Genomic DNA, 20,157 nt, shown 5'->3' with positions numbered 1-20,157 from the left:
CAACCCCAGATTAATAAAGGGACTAACTCAAAAAGAAAATGAATTTTTCTGAAAACAAAACTATATTTTTTAAAAGTCTAGAAAATGCTTGATTTAAGAAGGTTTCGATATTTGAACTGCAATCAAGACAAAAAACTATTAGTAAGAATTTAGCAATTTACAGTGCAATAATTCATAATATAAAACAAACCATTTTAACTACGCCTTAACAAATATAATCAGTGTATGCGGTGGAGAATAAGGTGTAGTCTTCTCATGGCCACGTCTCTCTCTGTGAGGAACAGGGTGTTAAAAGAGTGATTTATTTTAGTTCCAGCTCAATGAGTGAAGAGGACACCCTCCTCTGCTATAAATAACCCTCTGCCATACGACCCCCAACGTTTCTTCCTCTCATATTTAAGTCAAACGCACTGCGAACCACATGAACTCTTGGGTCAGTGTGTTTTTTCTCTAGAATATTCTTCAGCATTATTATTGTTGTTGTTTTGCCGAGTTCCTGCTCTGACTGAGATGGTCCTGCATGGGATTCTTAAGTGATGTTAGCATTGCTTTTTATAGTACAGACATCTGCTAGCCCATCTCTCCAAATAAAGCCAGGGTGTCTTGGGTTGCTTTGGTTTGACGGGTAAGATATGGGGTGAAATCACTCGAGCCTTTCCTCTCAGACAGAACAAATGAGGTCAAATGTTGGCATCTCAGACACACTACAACAGCAAACTACTGTAATAATTAAACTGAGCTTTCCTTTAATAATGAAGAAAATAAACCTTAACCTGTGGGTTTGTACACTGCTATTAAACGTGGTTGTTCTCTATTCTGTTCTTGTAAACACACACACAGCTCTCTTCCATAACTGAATTTAAACCAAAGTGTGCAAGCTCTTGAAAGACTGAAAGAATACATATCAATGGAGAAAAACTAAACAAAAAGTCCACAAAGCAAAACAAAACAAAAATTCTTTTAAAAGGGTGCTGCTGTGGACGGTGGTTTAAGTTCAATAGGCTTGTCCAATATAATGGATTCTTTATTTACCCTTATGTTAATTTGGACTATAACAGTAGTGATTTAAACGATGTTTTTAGCGGAAATATTTTTTTGTTGTGGTTACCAACTCACAAGAGTGCTCAATCAAAATCAGCTGTTATTTTGTATCAGTGTAAAACAACTCCAATATAACTTAACTTAAAAGTTGCAGTCAGCAGGGACAAAACTAACACACAGGTGGGGCAAAAACAACAACAATATTTGCTAGATTTACTGGCTTAATCTTGCTTATTTTAAATTGATCTGACTATGACCTTCTTAATGTTAACTGTAAACATGTTTTGTACTTTTTTTTTTTTTTTGCAAAAAACATTAAACATGATCCTATTTTAAATTTCACTTTAAGCAAATATTTCAGAAACAATCCAACAGTGCAAATGTTACAATTTAATGCATATTGCAAAGGCAATATGCATTAGGAGCATCAACACACTGAAGACTCTAATGTGGAAGTGAAACATAAGGTTTAGCTATTATAAGTGGAACATTACTAACAGTCTTACTGTCGTCCCTACAGGAACTATTGCCATTTAAGCCTGACCTACTTTTAAACTAGAAAAACTCAGATTTTAAACTCACTGGATGTGTTATTGTACTTTAATAACCCGTAGGTTGATCATTAGTGTGTGACACATGAAAAGAGAAACACAACTTGTAATAAGGAAAAAACTGTTACAATAATTTTCTTTCTGGATCTAAAAACAGAAATTTGGAGCTACCTGCAGGACACGGTCCCTAAATCAGGTTAACTTGGGACAGCTCCATAAAGCGTTGCATGCAGAATGGGCTGTTATTGTCTGGAAAGCAAATGTTGTCAGGGCTTCGAGAAAATCACTTTGTTACTTTTGTACACATTACCTCCCCTACTGGTCAGGAAAACAATTCTTCATTCTGACAAACACTTAACCTTCTAGACCTAAACTACTTTTGTATTTAGGTACTACTATGCAGTCTCAGAAATAAAGGTATGCAAGCTGTAACTGAGGTGGTACCTTTTAAAAAAAGTGCAAATTTGTACCTAAAAAGGTCCATATTAATACCTCACAGGTACATATCAGTACCTAAAAAGTACAAAAGTGTTCTTCTCAAAATTTTCAGGTACTTATAAATACTTTTGAGGTACCAATATGGACCCTTCAAGTACAAATGTTTACCTTTTGAAAAGGTACCACCCCAGTGACAGCTTGCGTACTTTTATTTCTGAGAGTGTGTAACGGTGAAGGTACTATTATGTAACCTATAATGTTACCTTTTGAGGTAACACTTGTAACTATATCTGTGAGTGTGCATTTCATTTGAAATGATAAGAAATGAACTTAACTCCCAGCATTCACCAGTATTTGATATAATACAACTAAATAATGCCTTTTCCCCTTTTTGCAGAACGGCCCATGCCAAAAGTAAAGGAGACGCTGCAGAACAGGCTGCTGTAGCCGCTAATAATGAGTCCAGTATCGCTCGAGTGGTTGCCAGAGAGCTCTCTCCCTCTTTCCATCAACCAGGTAGCTACAGTATACGACTTCATTGTACATATTGAAAGGAAATAAGGCTGGTTAAAATCTTCCTGGTGAAGTGACAGTGCGCTTGACTAGTAGAGGTAGCATCTCAAAAGAAGACAATGTAGCAGGTGTGATCATTAATCTACACAAAGTCCGAGTTACAGCACTCATTTCAGAACAAACTACATGCTATTGAAATCTCGAGCCCGGAAAACCCTCATTTAAACTGCTCTGAGTGTCTGAAACATGATTAGATTGCTGGGACACAGGCCCTTCAGCAGCTCACCGTGTTCTTCAGTCTGTCCATCTGAATGGCACTGCTAAGCTCTTGACGGTTTTATTTTGGCACCGTCTGTCTCAACCATCTTAGATGAAACTGTAGAAGAGCACAACAAAACATGCGTAATTATAGTTCGCCTAATTAAATGCGTAATTATATTATATATCGCCTGTTTTAATAATAAACATGGGATGTTATTGTGAGCCTGTATTTGCTTTTTATGACCTGAACTTGTTAAGATGTTGTTCTTTTTTTTGCATTACAGTCTTTCGCTTTTTTGTGAAAATATGTGATAACTATTCAACGTCAGGCCGCGAGGCACTAAATTTAAATATACACTCAAGTATACCCTCAAATATGCATGCATTTCCAATTATCTCAAAATTATCAGCACCCGTAAAGAATTTTAATCAAATCTAAAATAGCCGAAAAACTGTTATGGTTATTCTGTCATCAATTTTTTTTTGTGATACAACTTTGAGCATGACAGGATAACAGCTGCCAGGAATGATAAATAAAAATAGCCTCAACTTAGGAGTTAATAAAAAGCAAGTTAAGATAAATTTACCACAGACTACACAAATCTTCAGAGTACATAAACCTACCTTCTGTATCAGTCAGCTCCAGAGCTAGAGGGGGCAGCAGAGCGCCTAATGGCACAAGATAAACAAAAGCAGAAATAATACTGTTAATATGTTTAAAATAGGATCATGTTGATGTAAAATGAAAAAAAAAACAAGAAAGAAATTGATACTATTCGATTCGGCCAATTGGTTTAATAACCCACTATTTTAAATAACATGCTACATACATGGCTGTCAATAGCTGCGTCCCAAATCACGTACTTGTGCACTATTCTACGCCATTTTGTAGAATAGTGTAAGTAGTGTGTTCACACTGAAAACTCTAAAAATAATAAGTGCACTTTAATTACCAGGATGATGCACTCATTCAGCCGGTAAAATTAAGTGTGGAATAATGGACACTTCACGCACTCAACAACCGCTGGTTTGCTCACTATCGGGCTATCGGGCGCACATGTTGGATAACTTTATTTATTTTGGATGGTAAAAACAAAATTCTCCTACAAGAGTGATTATAGCGCCACCCGATGGTGAATGCGGTTATACTCATGGCAGGTATTATTTGATAATTCGGTCGTTTAATTCACTGATTTGGCAACCGTCAAACGTCATTAGGCAAACGGTTTGAATTTCCGCTAAGCAAAAAAAACATTAGTGTGCCATTTGGGATGACACTAAATACATATACTATCCTGTTGAGTGTGCAAGTGCATAAGTACATAGTACATGAGTGAATAGTGTATCAATCCCGTTCACTGCCAGATTTGACTACTTATCTGAGCTCACAAAACCAGATGCAACCAGACAAGATTTGATGGGTGAACATTAGTGTGGGTGGCAGAGTTTTGTAGGACTGTCGCAAAATGGGTGTAATGAAATAAAGAAAAAAGGGACTTAATTTAGCATTTATATAACTCACAGAAGGATGCACAATTAAAAAGCCCTTTCACTCAGATGTTCCCTTGCACAAGTGTCGAATTGTTGCACACAGGTGACCGTTTGTATGTGGTGGAAGCTCGCTATGGGTGTAGCCTTTCTAAAAATGTCAGCCTGAATCTCTCTGATCACTCTCTGTGACCTGTTGACAGTTTATTGAATGAAGACAGTTAACAGCCTTGTATCTGAGTAAGTTACTAACCCAACACAAATCGTGGGTTCAATTAAAATGTACAATGGGCCATAGAAACATACTTGTTTAATTCAGTGGGCCGCAGGTTTGATTATAAACAGTCCACCCTATACACAACATTTTTCAGATTTTTACTAAATGCGATGTGAACCTTTCTGTTTTGAAATAAAATACTCAAATGATATTGAAGGAAAAATTTAAAAACTGTACAAATAATCTTTATACCGGTCATTCAAGAATGATTATGCATGCATTGTAAAATTATAATCAGCTACCAAGGCTTATTGATGTGTCCTCCACAGGTCCTGAGTATATTAAAAAGCGAGCCTTGCAGGAGGTTGCAGAGAGCAATGAGAACATGGAAACAGGCATTCACGAGCCCTTGTTGGCTGAGGACTCCCTGCCAACACCTCCGGAAAGCCCATTCATGCATGAGATGGAAGGTCTGAGACCAAGCTCCACTCCTGCACGCACCCCCTCACCCACCCTAGTCATTGTCCCTCAAGCACCAAGCAAGGATGATCCTCACCTCTTGAGCCCTGGGAGCTGGAATGGAGACAAGATCAGTAGGGGCAGTGCTAGTAAAAGCAGCAGTAGAGCAGGTAGTCGGCCAAATAGTAGACCCATCACTCCTGCTGCTGCTCCCACTCCAGATGCTGCTCCAGAAGAACACTCTGCCCCAAGTAGCAAGGTCCCATCTCGCACCCCTAGCCGCCAGAGTGCCAAAGTGGAGCAGGGTTCAGACATGGAAATCAAAGCTCTGCAGAAAACGGACATAGAGTCAAAAGTGGCAGAACCTGCCCCTGTTGCTAAACCAGTAAGAACCAACCTCATCCTTCCCAATGATGAAGAAGAACCACCACGTCCTGCACCCAAGCTTTCGCCCAAAGCAGCCACACCTGAGCCAAAGGCAGCAGAAGTCAAGCATAGAGCTGACACAAGGCAGCCCATAAATGAGCGCCCTGCTTCTATGACAGAAAGCAAGCCTGAGTATAGGACAGACGTCAGGGAGGAGAAGAAATTTATCAACAAAGTTGAGCCTAAACCTTCACCGAAACGAGAACCAAGCCCTGCCCCAAAAGTCACACCAAAGCCTGAACCCAAGACAGTGCCTAAACCAGAACCAAAACCTGTGGTCATGCCGGTTGCAAAACCTGTTGCCAAGGTGGAGGCCAAAACTGAAACAAGGCAGAGGTCTATTATGAAAGCCCCGAGTGAAATGACACAACCATCTATGGAGCTAGAAGAGGTAAGGCTAAAAAATATTCTTTGCTATTACAAATTGGTCTTTGGATGCATCTAAGTGAAGTTTATTTATAAACTAATTTCGAGAGGATCACATGCTTATGATTGCTTGAGGCCGGTCCTGCATTATCCAGTTTATGATTCACCAATCAGACGATTCCTAAACCACTACAAATACCCTAAGTTCCATATAAGAGCCTTCTTTGTTTTAAAGAATCCCCCTTCCACCCCTACTCCTCCTTCCCTAGATGGGTGACATGGTGGCCCAGTGGTTAGCACTATTGCCTCACAGCAATAACATCACTGGTTTTAGTCCTTACCAAGTCAGCCTACGTTTCTGTGCGGAGTTTACACGTTCTACCCGTGCTCACGTAGGTTTCCCCCGCGTTCCGCAATTTCCTCTCAGTGTCCAAAAACATGCAACTTAAGTTAATTGACTTATCCAAATCGACACCATAGACATGATCCTAGTAAGTAGTTATCTCTTAAGAGCACTCACTATCTGTTCAGTAGCTACTACAGCAGGGGAGTTCTCAAGATCTACCTGAGCTCAAACTCCCCTCTCGCCTTGCAAACAGGAGGGAACCCCAGGCTCAAGGATCTTATGAGCTCAGGGCTCTCTCCCAGCTCAGCACACCAAACAAGCTTTATGATCAATCATCAGCTAAGTGTGAACTCTTGAAACATCCTAAAGATTGAAGACACTGAAATATATAATTTTCTTTCTATGATAAACAAACATGGCATTGCATTAATCTTGTTTTACTCAGTCCTACTTTTCTAAATGCATTGATGTTTCTGTTCCTGTTCTTGAATTTGAATATTTTGAATGACTAGACCCTTATTTTGTTGCATTACTATTTGAATATCAATTCAGTGTACAATGGCTCACTTATCTTAGCTTTAAACATCCTTCCAGTAAGAAAGATCAATCGTTTCAAGCAGCTCATGGGCATGCTAGACACTACTCCAGAACACAGACAGATTGTGCTCTTTGAAATTGAGCCCCGGCTCTAGTGCCTTGATCACATTTTTTACAATCATGCATAACTTCACAAGGCAGAACCCTCAAAATGACAAATTCTCACCTTCAGAGAGCCACATGAGGTCCGTCAGAAATTCAGTATCATATTGCATCACAGCGTCCTCTTGTGGCACACTGAGCCTACTGATGGGCTGTTCCTAGTATGGAAAAAATATTTGCAATGGATAAAAGCTCTCTTGTACACAAAAGATTAAGGATTTCATGTCTATGGTTTTTTTCTGAGCTGTAGTGTTGCTCAAACCCCCACCAGTTGCACATTTTACACAGTTTTCTCAACAAACATGCCAGAATGAACTCATCACCCAATTAGACTGCAAGACTTAAAAAGGGTGACCAGGGAGACCATGGGGCGGACTGGGTCTAAAAATCAGCCCTGGCACTGTAGCCACACCAGCCCACATAACCACACAGACACAGCCCCACCCACGGACACTCACATTCAATACTTATATTGGTGTACAGATGGTAAAGTTATATAAGTACCATATTTAAGAGATATTTAAACATTTAATGTATGTGACAGGAACAAAAACAACCCATTTAAATATGCAATCATTTCATTCATTTTCTTTTTGGCTTAATCCCTTTATTAATCTGGGAACTGCCAGCTTATCCAGCATATGTTATACACAGCGGATGCCCTTAAAGCTGCAACCCATCACTGGGTAACCCAATTCCCAATTGGCCTACCCAATTCACCTATAGCATGTGTTTGGACTTGTGAAGGAAATCAGAAGGAAACCCACACGAACATGCAAACTCAACACAGAAACACCAACTGACCCAGCTGAGGCTCGAACCAGCGACCTACCCACTGCGCCACTGCACTGCCCCCTTTCGAGACTAGTTCAGTTAATTTTATGTATTTGGCAATATCTGACTTGACTGTCTTTCCCTTTTTATGGTCCATCTCTGACAATTAGCTTGTATTTTACTTACTGTTTGTTTGACATTCTTGCCAGATTTTGATTACGTCTGCCTAACCTCTGATTGGGTCGGCCCATCTCGAAACCAGCCGGTCGTTGCTGATTGGGCCAATGCTTAACATTTATTATTATTCTTACTATCATCATCATCATTATATTCACATCTTGCAAGAGATAAAAGCTGCCTACATGTAAAAACAATACATATGAAAAATAAAAATAGCTGACCGGCCCACATTTAAAAAATGGTCCGGCCTTTCTGGCATTTGCCAGAATTGCCAGATGGCCAGTCCGCCCCTGAGGGAGACATCTAAAATGTGCAGTGGTGAGGGTTTCCCTGAACAGTTTTCAGAAGCACTGCACTAAAGTACCTTCTCTGCACTTGATTGTAAGTTCCTACAGACCTTTATTAGTTACTTCAGGTGTGTTTGAGTAAAGATTGGACAAACTCTTTTGGAAAGTAAGAGTAGATTTGGACACCCCTGTGTTAAAGTAGTGCTTAACAAATATGCACTCGGCATGTCTTATTTATTTAACACACCTTGTTTAACTTTAATTAGCTTATTAGGGGAGACCGCTAGTCATTAGTCAGCTAAGAAAGACATCCAACATATGCAGTGGTGGGACCCCAGAATAGGTTTGAGAAACCCTGAACTACATTTAAATTTAGCAACCGCTTTTAAACAAAGTTTGGGGTAAGGACTCACCTCAGTCTTGTTATTGAAAGTGAAAGAGAGTGCTGGTCGTACACTCCTTCCACATACAATCCCTGCCAATGACTTTTGAATTACAAGTCCAACTCTCTAAACCAGGGCTTTCCAAACTCGGTCCCGGAAAGTTTCTCCAACTTGCTTCAACACACCTGCCATGACGTTTCTAGTATATCTAGTAAGAGCTTGATAAGCCGATTCATGTGTGTTTGATTAGGGCTGGAGCTAAACTCTCCTGGCCACCGGCCCCCCAGGACAGAGTTTAGACACCCCTGCTCTAAACATTAGGCTATGGCTGCCTTAAAGCATTGGTGTCCATTTCTGCTCTAGGACCAAGCCATTGTAGAGTTTAATTTCAACCTATTCAGCACAATTGCCTGCATGTTTCTAACATTTCTAAAGACCTTCATTAGTTAGTTCAGGTTTATGTAGGATCAGACCTAAACTCTGCAGTATAGTGGATTTACAGGGGTTGTTTTGGACACCCCTGATTTTAAAGTAGTGCTTCACTAATATTTCCTGGCAATGCCTTCTTCATCTAAAACACCTGATTCAACTCATCAGCTCATAGTCATGAGTCAGATAAGAAAGACATCCAACATATTCAGTGATGAGACCCCAGAATAGGTTTGAGAAGCCCTGAACTACATTTAAATTTAGCAGATGCTTTCAAACAAAGGTTGAAGGACTCACCTCAGTCTTGTTACTGAAAGTGAAAGAGAGTGCTGGTCATTCACTCCCTTCATGTACAATCCCTGCCAGTGACTTTTTAACTACAAGTTCAACTCTCTAAACCAGGTGTGTCCAAGTTCGATCCTGGAGAGTTTATCTCCAACTTGCTTCAACACACATGCCAAGAAGTTTTTTTAGTATATCTAGCAAGAGCTTGATTAGCTGGTTCAGGTGTGTTTGATTAGGCCTGGAGCTAAACTCCTCTGGAAACCGGTCTTCCAGGACCGAGTTTGGACATCCCTGCTCTAAACATAGGCTATGGCTGCCTTAAAGCAGTGGTGTCCGTTTCTGCTCTGGGACCAAGCCATTGTCCAGCAGAGTTTATTTTAACCTATTCAGCACAATTGCCCAAAGTAACTTTCCTAAAGACCTTAATTAGTTTATTTAGGATCAGATCTGAGCTCTGCAGGATAGTGGCTTTAAGAGGGCAGTTTTTGACACTCCTGCTTTAAGACAGTATTTCACAGATTTGCTCAGATTTGTTCCCACCACCACTGCACATTTTGTTTAACACTCTAAAGCTGCGGTCACACTAGAGTTTGTGTGTGTGAAATTCTGTCTTACATCGCTGTGAAAAGGGGCGGGATTAAACAAGATTATTAGACATTAAAAAAGTGAGCCATTGCTCCATGTTTTAAATTTCTGCCCAGAGAGGTCATGTTTTGATCCTCGATTGGTCTCGCGCAGTCAAGTGATGTGATTTCGCAGGTCAGAGTTCACCAAGCTTAAACTTTGCACCGCAGCAACCTGCGAAACAACTCATGACCCTGCGTTTCCGGTCTGACGCATTCGCATGCGTATGAATGGAAGTCTATGGGAGGAAAAGCCCAGTGTGACCACAGGTTAACACTCAATTCAACTTCTAAGCCATTATTCACCACAAAACTAAATTATTTGTGTCAAATAAGGGCAACATTCATTGTTTGTGCAGATGTGGGAGACCTTCTTAGAAGAAGAAGCCATCTTATTTGTTTCAACACAACTGCTTGGGATTTCCTATAGCTATTTCATTTAAAGTTAAATTCTGATTTAAAGGTAGCTTTTTAGCAATTCCACAAAAAATATTACCTGAAATGCCATCAGTTGATTATTTTACTTTGCACCAAGACTTGGAATCTATGGCCCTCAAGATTTACTGTGCTGCAAAGTTTACTTCCAACCCTGATTAAACTTACATACTTGCTTTCTAGTAATCATAAAGGCCCTGCTTAGCTCATATATTTGACTTGTGTTGTAACTAAAGCCTGCAGGAAAGTGGATGTTGTTGCAGATCCCTAGTTTACACAATAGACACTTAAATTTTTTACTTTTTTGTTCTTCCTAGGGGCCAAACACGATTATGATCTGCATGGTTATATTCCTGAACATCGGTTTGGCGATTCTTTTCGTTCACATCTTGTCTTGAGGTGACAAAATCTAAGGTAAGCTCCTATCTGATGTATTCTTGAGTGCAATTTATATTAAGTGCACCTGCTATTTTGTCTTTCTAAAAACACTGCAGGTATTATTACACATGCTTTCTTTCTAGCCAAAACCATCCAGGTGAAAGAAACTACCATGGGGAGCTGTGAGGAAGCACTGCGCTCCATTAACGGCTCTGTTGTTGCGTTATCCAGTTTCAGAACAGCCCTCCTGAGCTACTCTGAAGATGGTTGCCATCTGTAATTGGACCGAGTGCTCCCAAATGATCAGTGTGCCTCAGTGCCTGAACATTACAGAATGAAGCATTTCTGCACATTTGCTTTGTTTCTAAAAGGTACTGCTGCATTTAACAGGTCTGTTAAAGTCTATTGCAGCTGGAGCTGAATCGTCTATAATAAGGGCTAATTCACGTTGTGCACGTCACGTTCTATAAAGCAAAACATGTCACTTGGCATGTAACATTCATCTCTGGAGAATAAATAAGTAGTTGTGATGGTAAAAAAAATGGGTCAATCCTGTTTTTTGTCTTTCTTTTCAATGGCTAGAACAAACTTAAAATCCACCAGTGCACTTATACTTTCACAAGCTTCCAAAGTTCAGACGCTGTATGCAATTACACATATTATGTCTTAAAATCTCCCCTGCATGACTGAATAAAAATATACATTGACAAATGAAATGTATTTCACATGATTATTGTTTAAGTCTTCTACAATATACACTGTTAAACCCAAACAGTTAAGGTAACTCAAACCATTTGAGAAAACTGAATGCAACAAACCATTTAAGTTCAAAGCTTAATCCTAATGAGAACTGTGAACCTAACCCATTTGAGTAAACGGGGCAATCTGAGTACAGTAAAACCCAACAAATGAAGAGAACTTAAACCATCTGAGTACTGTAAAACCCAATAAGTTAAGCCAATAAGCAACTCAAATCGTTTAAGGAAACTCAAACCATTTCAGTTAAAAACTAATCTGAGTACTATGAACTTACTCCATTTAAGTTGAAGTAATGAGGTATTTAATCAAATGATTACCTTCAATGCTGAGTTCAAAACTCTTTTCAAATGAGTAAAATTAACTTTCAGTAAATTTTGAGTTAATTCTCTCATGTCATTTGATAAAGTTAACTGTTTGGTTTTACAGTGTAGTGGAATACTTGCAAAAATGAAAAATGACAAGGAAAGGAATGAGGTCTATTAATCATCAAACTAAAGCATCCCCAGAGAGAAGGTCTCCAAAAGTTGGTGTGAGAGTTTTAAAACGAGATTTTGTGGCTTACTAATTGTTGTACTGTGAATTTGTGATTATCCTTCAGCATTTTTCTGCCTGTATTAGTCTAAAAAATATGCAAGTGCTTTAAAATGTCCAAACCAGGTTGTGCAGCAAACAGGTTGTGAAAATGTACGTCTCAGATTTTTATGCATGTGCACAGTCATGTGTTTTTGTACATTTCTAAATAATGGATTTTAACAGAAAAGATGCACATTTCATGATTTACATCTAACATAATATCCGAAATTCTCAGTTTAACCATCAGTGTAGAAAACATAACCTCAAATTTACAAAAGGTCTTATAGGAAATACAGTTAACTGTCCAAATGTTATTTATTGACAAAATAAAGGAACATTATGAATAATAAGACTAAGTTCTGAATTACAAAATACTCACCCAAAATATATACACTCTAAGAAATGCTGGATTATTTAAACCCAAATTGGGTAAAATATGGACTGACCCAAACATTAGGTTAAATTCGGTCCTAATAATTTCAAGAGTTCACACTTAGCTAATGATGGATTATAAAGCTTGTTAGGCATGCTGTCCCGGGAGAGAACCCTGAGCTTATACTGTACGTTTCTTGAGCCCGGGGCTCCCTCCCGTTTGCAAGGCAGGTAGATCTCAAGAACTCCCTTAATGTAGTAGCTCATAAACAGATAGTGAGTGCTGTTAAGAGATAACTACTTACTAGAAACATGTCTATGGTGTCGATTTGGATTAGTCAATAAACTTAAGTTGCATGTTTTTGGACGGTGGGAGGAAATAGGGGAACGTCGTGGGGGAAACCAACGTGAGCATGAGGAGAAGGTGTAAACTCCACACAGAAAAGTAGTCTGGCTTGGTAAGGACTAGAACCAGTGATGTTCTTGCTGCAAGGCAACAGTGCTAACCACTGGGCTACCGTGCCACCAATCTAGGAAAGGAGGAGGAGTAGGGATGGACGGGGGGATTCTTCAAAACCAAGATGGCTGTTATATGGAACTTAGGGTATTTATAGTGGCTTAAATTGGATAATGCAGGACCCGCCTCAAGCAATCATAAGCACTTGATCCTCTTGAAATTAGTTTATAAATAAACTTCACCTAATTAAATAAATTAGCAGTTGGTTTAGTCCGTGTTACACCCAGAATTGGGTTGAAATACCCCAGCATTTTTAGAGTGTGGGCCTGTTTCAGTAAGGAGGTTCAAACAACTCTGAGTTTAAACTTGAACTCTGAGTTGATTTACAGAGAGAATAGTTTTCAGTTTCAGAATAGCTGATCTGAGTTGGGTCAATCAACTCTGAGTAGACTAACTCAGAGTTAAGCGTGCGCACCGTGTCTATAAAAAGGCATTATCAATAGAGCGCAGACATTACGAGTGATCATGGCAACATCTTAAAAAAAGAGATCAGCATTTCTTTCACCGGCTGAATTTGATCTGCTCATGCAAAGTTATAGCAAATATGAGCGTATATATTTAAAAAGAAGCAACCATCAGCGAAACAGAGACAGTTAGCGTGGGAAAACAGCTGCTCAAGTTAATGCGTAATTTTTAATTTTAAGTATTTAAACATTTTAAGTATAATAAAATAAGTATTTTTGTTAAGTGCACTTCGTAGTTTATGTGCATCTTATCAAATAAAAGTTTAACCTACTTAGTTATGCACATGTTTTATTATGCGTATTTTCAAAAGTTATGTGAATCATGGCATTTCCATCAATCTTTTTTAAGCACATCTCCAAAATGAGCTCTAAAATAGGTGTGTGGAAATGTAAGGCTAATGCGAGAAATACCGCTTCATCTTTAAAAAAGGGGAGGAGACCGACAGAAACTCTGAGTTTAGAGAATAAAACCTGCTCCGGACCAGGTTAGATTCACAGAGTAAGTTACCACGGTAACTGACTCTGAGTTAAAGTTAACTCTCTTTTAGAACTAGGCTTGACTTACCCTGCTTTCTCGAGTTTAACAAACCTGCCATTTTGAAACGGAAAACCCAGAGTTTCTCTCATTTCAGGGTTAAACTACTCTGAGTTTTAACTTAACCTGCTTTCTGAAACAGGCCCTGTATAACAATCATTGTTTGTTTGTGTAATTGTATTACTATTTTTGCCATTTGCAACAAATCTTGAAGGGTGTTTCTGCTGAGAATAAAATCTGTATTCTCAGACAAAACTGTACATGACTGTTTTACATTTATCTAATAATTCAGCATGGTTATGATGCATTGGATTACTTGCGGTTTGAAAGTTCCTGCAACTTTCCCTCTTCCCCACCCGACCTGTTCATGTTCTTGTGTTTCAGCACTCACAATCATGAATGGAATTGTTGCAATAAAGGAAAATGCACCACACTTTTCGAATGAATGTTTCTGCATTACTTTTACAGTGTTACCATTAATAGATCTCCAATTTGCCTTCTAACCACCCAAAATGCACATCGATGCTAGTTTAGGGAGAGGCAGACAAGCAGGAACAAAGAATATATATTTAAACTCCACCTGTCTACCAGCTTGACATATTCTCTCTCCCCTGACAGGGTCTGAATGCCAAGCCCAATTTTAGATTAGGGTGGTGGACGGGCCTCTTCTAATGCCATACTCTGTAACATGGGAAAGTTTACTTCCCTCAGATAAAGTGTTAACTCATCAACACTTGCACATTAGCATGGGCAATAGAAAGGCTGCGAGTAAGACTGGTCTATGCACAGTGATTTATTGTGCTGCACTGCTCGACCTCAGCCAGAGTGAACACCATCCAGACTCAACCAGCCGTTTGTACAGCAATACTGCCCCCTGTGTTCAAGATACAGAGACTGCAAATGCTTAAAATTACACCACAGTGGATGAGTTTGAAACAATTCTAAACAATCCAGGGTAAATGACTTCTATGACATTTGTTGAGGAAATGTTAGGCAAGTTAATGCATTTAAATTGTGTTGTTGTTGTTTTGTACCTGTAGAATATGCCAGTGTTTCCCCATCCTGTTCCTAAAGGCACACCAACAGTACATATTTTATACTCCTCTCTTATCTGACCTATTCATTTCAGGGTTGGAGTCTCTTCTAATGTTCTGATGAGTTGATTTAGGTGTGTATAATAAGGGAGAGGTTGAAAATGTGTACTGTTGGTGTGCCTTCAGGAACAGGGTTGGGAAATGCTGGAATATGCACCAACTGGACTAGTTCACTATAAAATTGCTACACTATTAAATGCATGTCCACTACTAAATAGTAATGGTCACTAAGAACTACACTGAGAACTATTAATAATAAAAATAATAATAATTTGAAGAGATCACTGTTTGACAATGTAAAAAGATTCAACTTGCTTAGAACTGACCTAAGGTAAATTTAAAGGGATAATCCACACAAAAATAAACTCTCATCATTTACTCATCCTTCACATGCTTCAAAACATAAGTTTCTTGCTTCTTTTTAGAAGAATCTTGTAAAGCAGCAACCATTGACTTCCATTTCCATTTTTAGTTCCTACTATGGATGTCAGTGGCTGCTGGTTTCCAACATTCTCCAGAGCAGATTGTTTTAGGTTTAACAGAAGAAATAAATAAATGAACATTCAAAACCACTTTTAATTGTTAAAAGTTTTTTAATGCCATGCCAGATTCTAAGAATATGTATACTGGACACAGATTATATTAAGGTTTTTTTAATTTATTTGGATTGTGAAAAATCAATTCAAATGAATAAACTGAATAAAATTAATTCCTCACTGAACTAAAACCAACACAATCCAACAGAACATGCTTCATAGTCAAAGCGATTTACAGACAGAACATGTGAGAAAATCTCCAAAACATAAAAACTTGTCATCCTGAGGTGACCGATTCTCATTTTATAGTGAACTTTCCCTTTAACACCACAGGCAACACAACAAACCTAAAGCAGGTTTCTGCAGGCTTTATGAAGGTAAATTTAGGATTTAAGCATGTAGACAAAATGCTTTATGAAGGAAATACTATATTTTCTCCAAATGTAAATTCATAGAAAGCACATAGTGAGTAATTGTGAAATGTTATTACAAAAAATCCTGTATTAGTTGTATATTAACATTTCAAAATGTAAAAATGAGCTTTGCAGGTTGTACCAAACTTCGTTATTTTACCCACTTTTCCTAATTGAATATTGAAAACGGTTTCCAAACATTAGAAAATAGAAATTTACTGTACTTTTAATTATACTGCAGAATAAAGTGTTTTTTTATTAGTATACTATTCAGTGCATATGTCTATAAAATATTAAATTGAGAAGATATAGTTTTGCAAAATGGTTTAAAATAAACTAAAATTCATGAAAACACAAGAACATGTACATGTTGCAAAATTTTATTTTTTCTAAAAGTGTCGCAAGGATTGACCTTTTAGCCAGTTGACAACTGGAAAGTTATAATAGAACACAAAAATATGACAATGGACAGGAAACACAGCAGGCAGCATTTCTAATATTCCTCACCCTCATCTTCTCCTTCCACACTCTCAGCTCCAACCTCCTCATAATCTTTCTCCAGGGCAGCCATGTCCTCTCTGGCCTCAGAGAACTCGCCCTCCTCCATACCCTCACCCACGTACCAGTGCACAAAGGCGCGCTTGGCGTACATCAGATCAAACTTATGATCCAGACGAGCCCAGGCCTCAGCAATAGCTGTCGTGTTGCTCAGCATGCACACGGCCCTCTGCACTTTAGCCAGATCACCACCTGGAACCACAGTGGGAGGCTGGTAGTTGATGCCAACCTTGAAACCAGTGGGACACCAGTCCACAAACTGGATGGTGCGCTTGGTCTTGATGGTGGCGATTGCGGCGTTCACGTCTTTGGGTACCACGTCACCACGGTACAGCAGACAGCAGGCCATGTACTTGCCGTGACGTGGGTCGCATTTGACCATCTGATTGGCCGGCTCGAAGCAAGCATTGGTGATTTCAGACACAGAGAGCTGCTCATGGTAAGCCTTCTCTGCGGAGATCACTGGGGCATAGGTAGCCAGAGGGAAGTGGATACGAGGATAGGGCACCAAGTTGGTCTGGAACTCAGTGAGATCCACATTGAGGGCACCATCAAACCTAAGGGAGGCTGTGATGGAGGACACAATCTGACTGATCAGCCTGTTGAGGTTGGTGTAAGTAGGACGCTCAATGTCAAGGTTCCTACGGCAGATATCATAAATGGCCTCATTGTCTACCATGAAGGCACAGTCAGAGTGCTCTAGGGTGGTGTGGGTGGTCAGGATGGAGTTGTAAGGCTCTACCACAGCGGTGGAGACCTGAGGAGCGGGGTAGATGGAGAACTCAAGCTTGGACTTCTTGCCGTAGTCGACAGACAGACGCTCCATCAGCAGAGAGGTGAAGCCAGAACCGGTGCCACCACCAAAGCTGTGGAAGACCAGGAAACCCTGGAGACCTGTGCACTGGTCAGACTAAAAACATGATGCGTGTTACAACTTCAGTATTTTAGCGTTGTAATTAAGCATAATTTAACATCAATCAACATCAAAGGCTGTTTTAATTTAACAACTTACCAGTTTGCGAACCCTATCTAAAACAAGGTCAATGAGCTCCTTGCCAATAGTGTAGTGACCACGAGCATAGTTATTAGCAGCATCTTCCTTTCCTGTGATGAGCTGCTCAGGGTGGAACAGCTGACGGTATGTCCCAGTGCGCACCTCATCTGGACAATTGGGTCATGAAGACATGTTATCAAACTAATCACACAAATTAATAAATTATTAACAAAATAATACAGAATTATCTATTAAAATTTACTTACCAATGACAGTGGGCTCCAGGTCTACAAAGACAGCCCTGGGGACGTGTTTTCCAGCTCCGGTCTCACTGAAGAAGGTGTTGAAGGAGTCATCACCTCCTCCGATGGTTTTGTCGCTGGGCATCTGCCCATCTGGCTGGATGCCATGCTCAAGACAATACAGTTCCCAGCAGGCATTGCCGATCTGAACTCCAGCCTGACCAACGTGGATAGAGATGCACTCACGCTGTAAAGAGAAGAGAGATTTATAGAAAGATCTACAAACACTACACACTTTAAGCCAACATCCTGTAATTGCAAGTGATTTAGCCATTCATTTGTGCATGTTAAGTTAACACAAGAAAACCATATTCAGTAGTTTATAAAATATTTTCATGAGAACTGTAACATACATGAATAAGAAACTTTTTTTTGTATAATTGTGTTACGAAGCTCTGACGAAACGCCTACATTGCAAAAATCCGAAATTGCTATAGGTCGCACAAATTCCTGACCATACAAACAGCTGACGAAACAGATCCGCACTTGTTTCAAAGGGAGGGCTTTATTCTTTCAAAACAATGCATTCCTTTAAAATTACATCAACATTTGAAATATTTGAAATGCATATTTTTTAGTTTCTTTGCACACTTAAATGAAATTTAAAAGTACAAACAATGTAAAACAACTCTCAAGCCAAGTGATGACATTATTTTTAACAAATGAGAGCATTTAAGTCTTGTTTATAGTAACTCAGACAAATTTAAAACAGAGTAAAGCATCTCTCTGTTTTAGGCTGGTCATGCTCATGAACCACTTTAGCTTAATCATGGGAAACTTATTAAGGCATAAACCTCTTGACACAAGAGCTCTGGAATTCATCTGGCTTCACCAGAGCACATGTGGCCCTGAATCACTTCCCCTGCCGGTGGTTCCAGCACACTGCTTTAGAGAAATGACTTCACATGAACATCAGAACAAAGAAAGATATTTTACTTCACATGTCAGAAGATCCTCTTTCCAGTGGCATTGAGAATGAGATTTGCGTCTGTTCTATCAGCTATTTTACATCAACGGGAGGCAAATGACACACTCCCAATAATAATAATAATAATAATAATAATAATAATAATAATAATAATAATATGAATAATAATTGTGCGCTAAATTAAAGCTTAAATTTCACATTTATCTCAGAGATACATTTTGGGATCTTTTCCCATGACATTTAATTAATAAATCATGACAAGAAAAGGGTTATTAACGTATTTAAAAAGTATATTCCAAAGTTAAGAGTCCCTATTGTTAGACTTACCGTTAAGTTACTGTCAAAGAACCCTTAGCACAGGTCTCAAAACACCTATTCTTAATGAATAATAAAGCAGCATGAGTTACAAAACGTTTAAAAGCGTTATACTCACCATTTTCAAATGTGTATTTTCGATGAATGGCAATTATGAATAGGATAGCCTTCGGTTTTTCTGTTATAAACGCTCTCACACTCGACTTTTATGAGTCTGGTGAGAGAATGAAGTGTCTGAGTCCGCGGGGTGGGAATATTTATACTTTTTTTCTGTCAGTCGTCACAAGGCGGAGCGCGCGCGCGGAAACGCGCATCCTGTCACATCCTCATTGGTTCGGATGAGAGTTTAGTGACACCCTATTGGCTGATGGTAATCTTTAAACAAAAACGTTTGTGTCAGAAATCCTGTACAAGGCGGGACGAACCTGAATAACAATGAATGTGAGTCAACTTGACATTTAAGAGAATTAAAGAAAATAGCTCTGACTTTGATGTTTTTGTATAAGATAGGGTGTAGCACTGTACATAATGGCTGTCGTTCAATTTAAATAGATGTATTTTATATTATCCTACCACTTAGGTTAGTCATTGGTGCTGTGCACATAATTTGTTCTTTTCTTATATAATTACCTGCAATTAAGAAAACCACATAAAGGAAACTTTTATGCCAAAAATCAGACACACTCTCAGAAAAAAAGATACTCGGTGGTACAAAAGAAACAGTTTTGTACTTTTGTAAAAAAGTACCTTTTCTGTACCTTTTATGGTACAATTGAAATGAAGATACACAATTGTTTCCATATAAAAGGTACCCAAGTGTTGGACAACTCCTTCTTTATTACAATACCTATGAAAATAAATATGACTGAAAAGGCAAAGTGATTTTATGAATGATTTTCATATTAAAACATAACTCATCATTTAAAAGCATATGTTTAAAGGAACCCATAAACATTAATTATTAAGTTTTATAAAACAAAACAACTGGTAAAACAAAACTACAGGTATTGTAAACTTAACATTTTTAATAAACATTTGGTAAGCATTTGCTGATGAATACATTTTCATTATTGATATCCGCACCTTTTGGCATTTGTATTCCACTATACGCACTGAGCTGGCAAAAGTCCTGCATATGCAAAGTGTTCGTGCAGACATTTTAGTATTGTAAAACTAATCAAACATTGTGCATATCTCGTTACAAAACCTTTGCATAAT

General features: G+C 38.8%; 3 protein-coding genes across 6 annotated transcripts in view; 1 reads left to right on the top strand and 2 right to left on the bottom strand.

Annotated features, from left to right (window-relative positions):
* Positions 1-9,305, bottom strand: part of gdap1l1 (ganglioside induced differentiation associated protein 1-like 1) — a 63,763-nt gene extending 54,458 nt beyond the window's left edge. Inside the window, exons 1-3 of one of the 2 annotated variants that reach the window (XM_087307605.1) lie at positions 9,156-9,305; positions 3,429-3,473; positions 2,830-2,919 (exon numbers count right to left, since the gene is read on the bottom strand). In XM_087307605.1, the coding sequence (XP_087163731.1) occupies positions 2,830-2,850 (21 nt within the window). In that variant the 5' untranslated portion in view covers positions 2,851-2,919; positions 3,429-3,473; positions 9,156-9,305. Of the gene's footprint in view, positions 1-2,829; positions 2,920-3,428; positions 3,474-5,065; positions 5,206-9,155 lie in introns of those variants that run through there. The other variant, XM_087307604.1, reaches the window with a different exon arrangement.
* Positions 1-14,232, top strand: part of jph2 (junctophilin 2) — a 37,648-nt gene extending 23,416 nt beyond the window's left edge. Inside the window, exons 3-7 of one of the 3 annotated variants that reach the window (XR_015522822.1) lie at positions 2,428-2,546; positions 4,839-5,785; positions 10,519-10,615; positions 10,723-13,058; positions 13,942-14,232. Coding sequence is in view for 2 of the 3 variants with exons in the window: in NM_001089364.2 (NP_001082833.2) it covers positions 2,428-2,546; positions 4,839-5,785; positions 10,519-10,599 (1,147 nt within the window). In the remaining variant the exon portion in view is untranslated. 3 annotated transcript variants of the gene reach the window in all.
* Positions 14,233-16,206: 1,974 nt separating this feature from the next.
* Positions 16,207-19,171, bottom strand: tuba1b (tubulin, alpha 1b). The gene is given in 4 exon segments (NM_194388.3): positions 16,207-17,310; positions 17,413-17,561; positions 17,661-17,883; positions 19,058-19,171. Coding segments are annotated over 4 exon segments (1,350 nt in total). The 5' UTR covers positions 19,061-19,171; the 3' UTR covers positions 16,207-16,335.
* Between the last annotated feature and the right edge of the window lie 986 nt (positions 19,172-20,157).

This window comes from Danio rerio, chromosome 23 (genome assembly GCF_052040795.2).
Source record: "Danio rerio strain M-AB ecotype USA chromosome 23, GRCz13ab, whole genome shotgun sequence".
Taxonomy (NCBI): Eukaryota; Metazoa; Chordata; class Actinopteri; order Cypriniformes; family Danionidae; genus Danio; species Danio rerio.
Note: the sequence above shows the minus strand (reverse complement) of the source record. Positions and strands in the feature narration are given on the sequence as shown.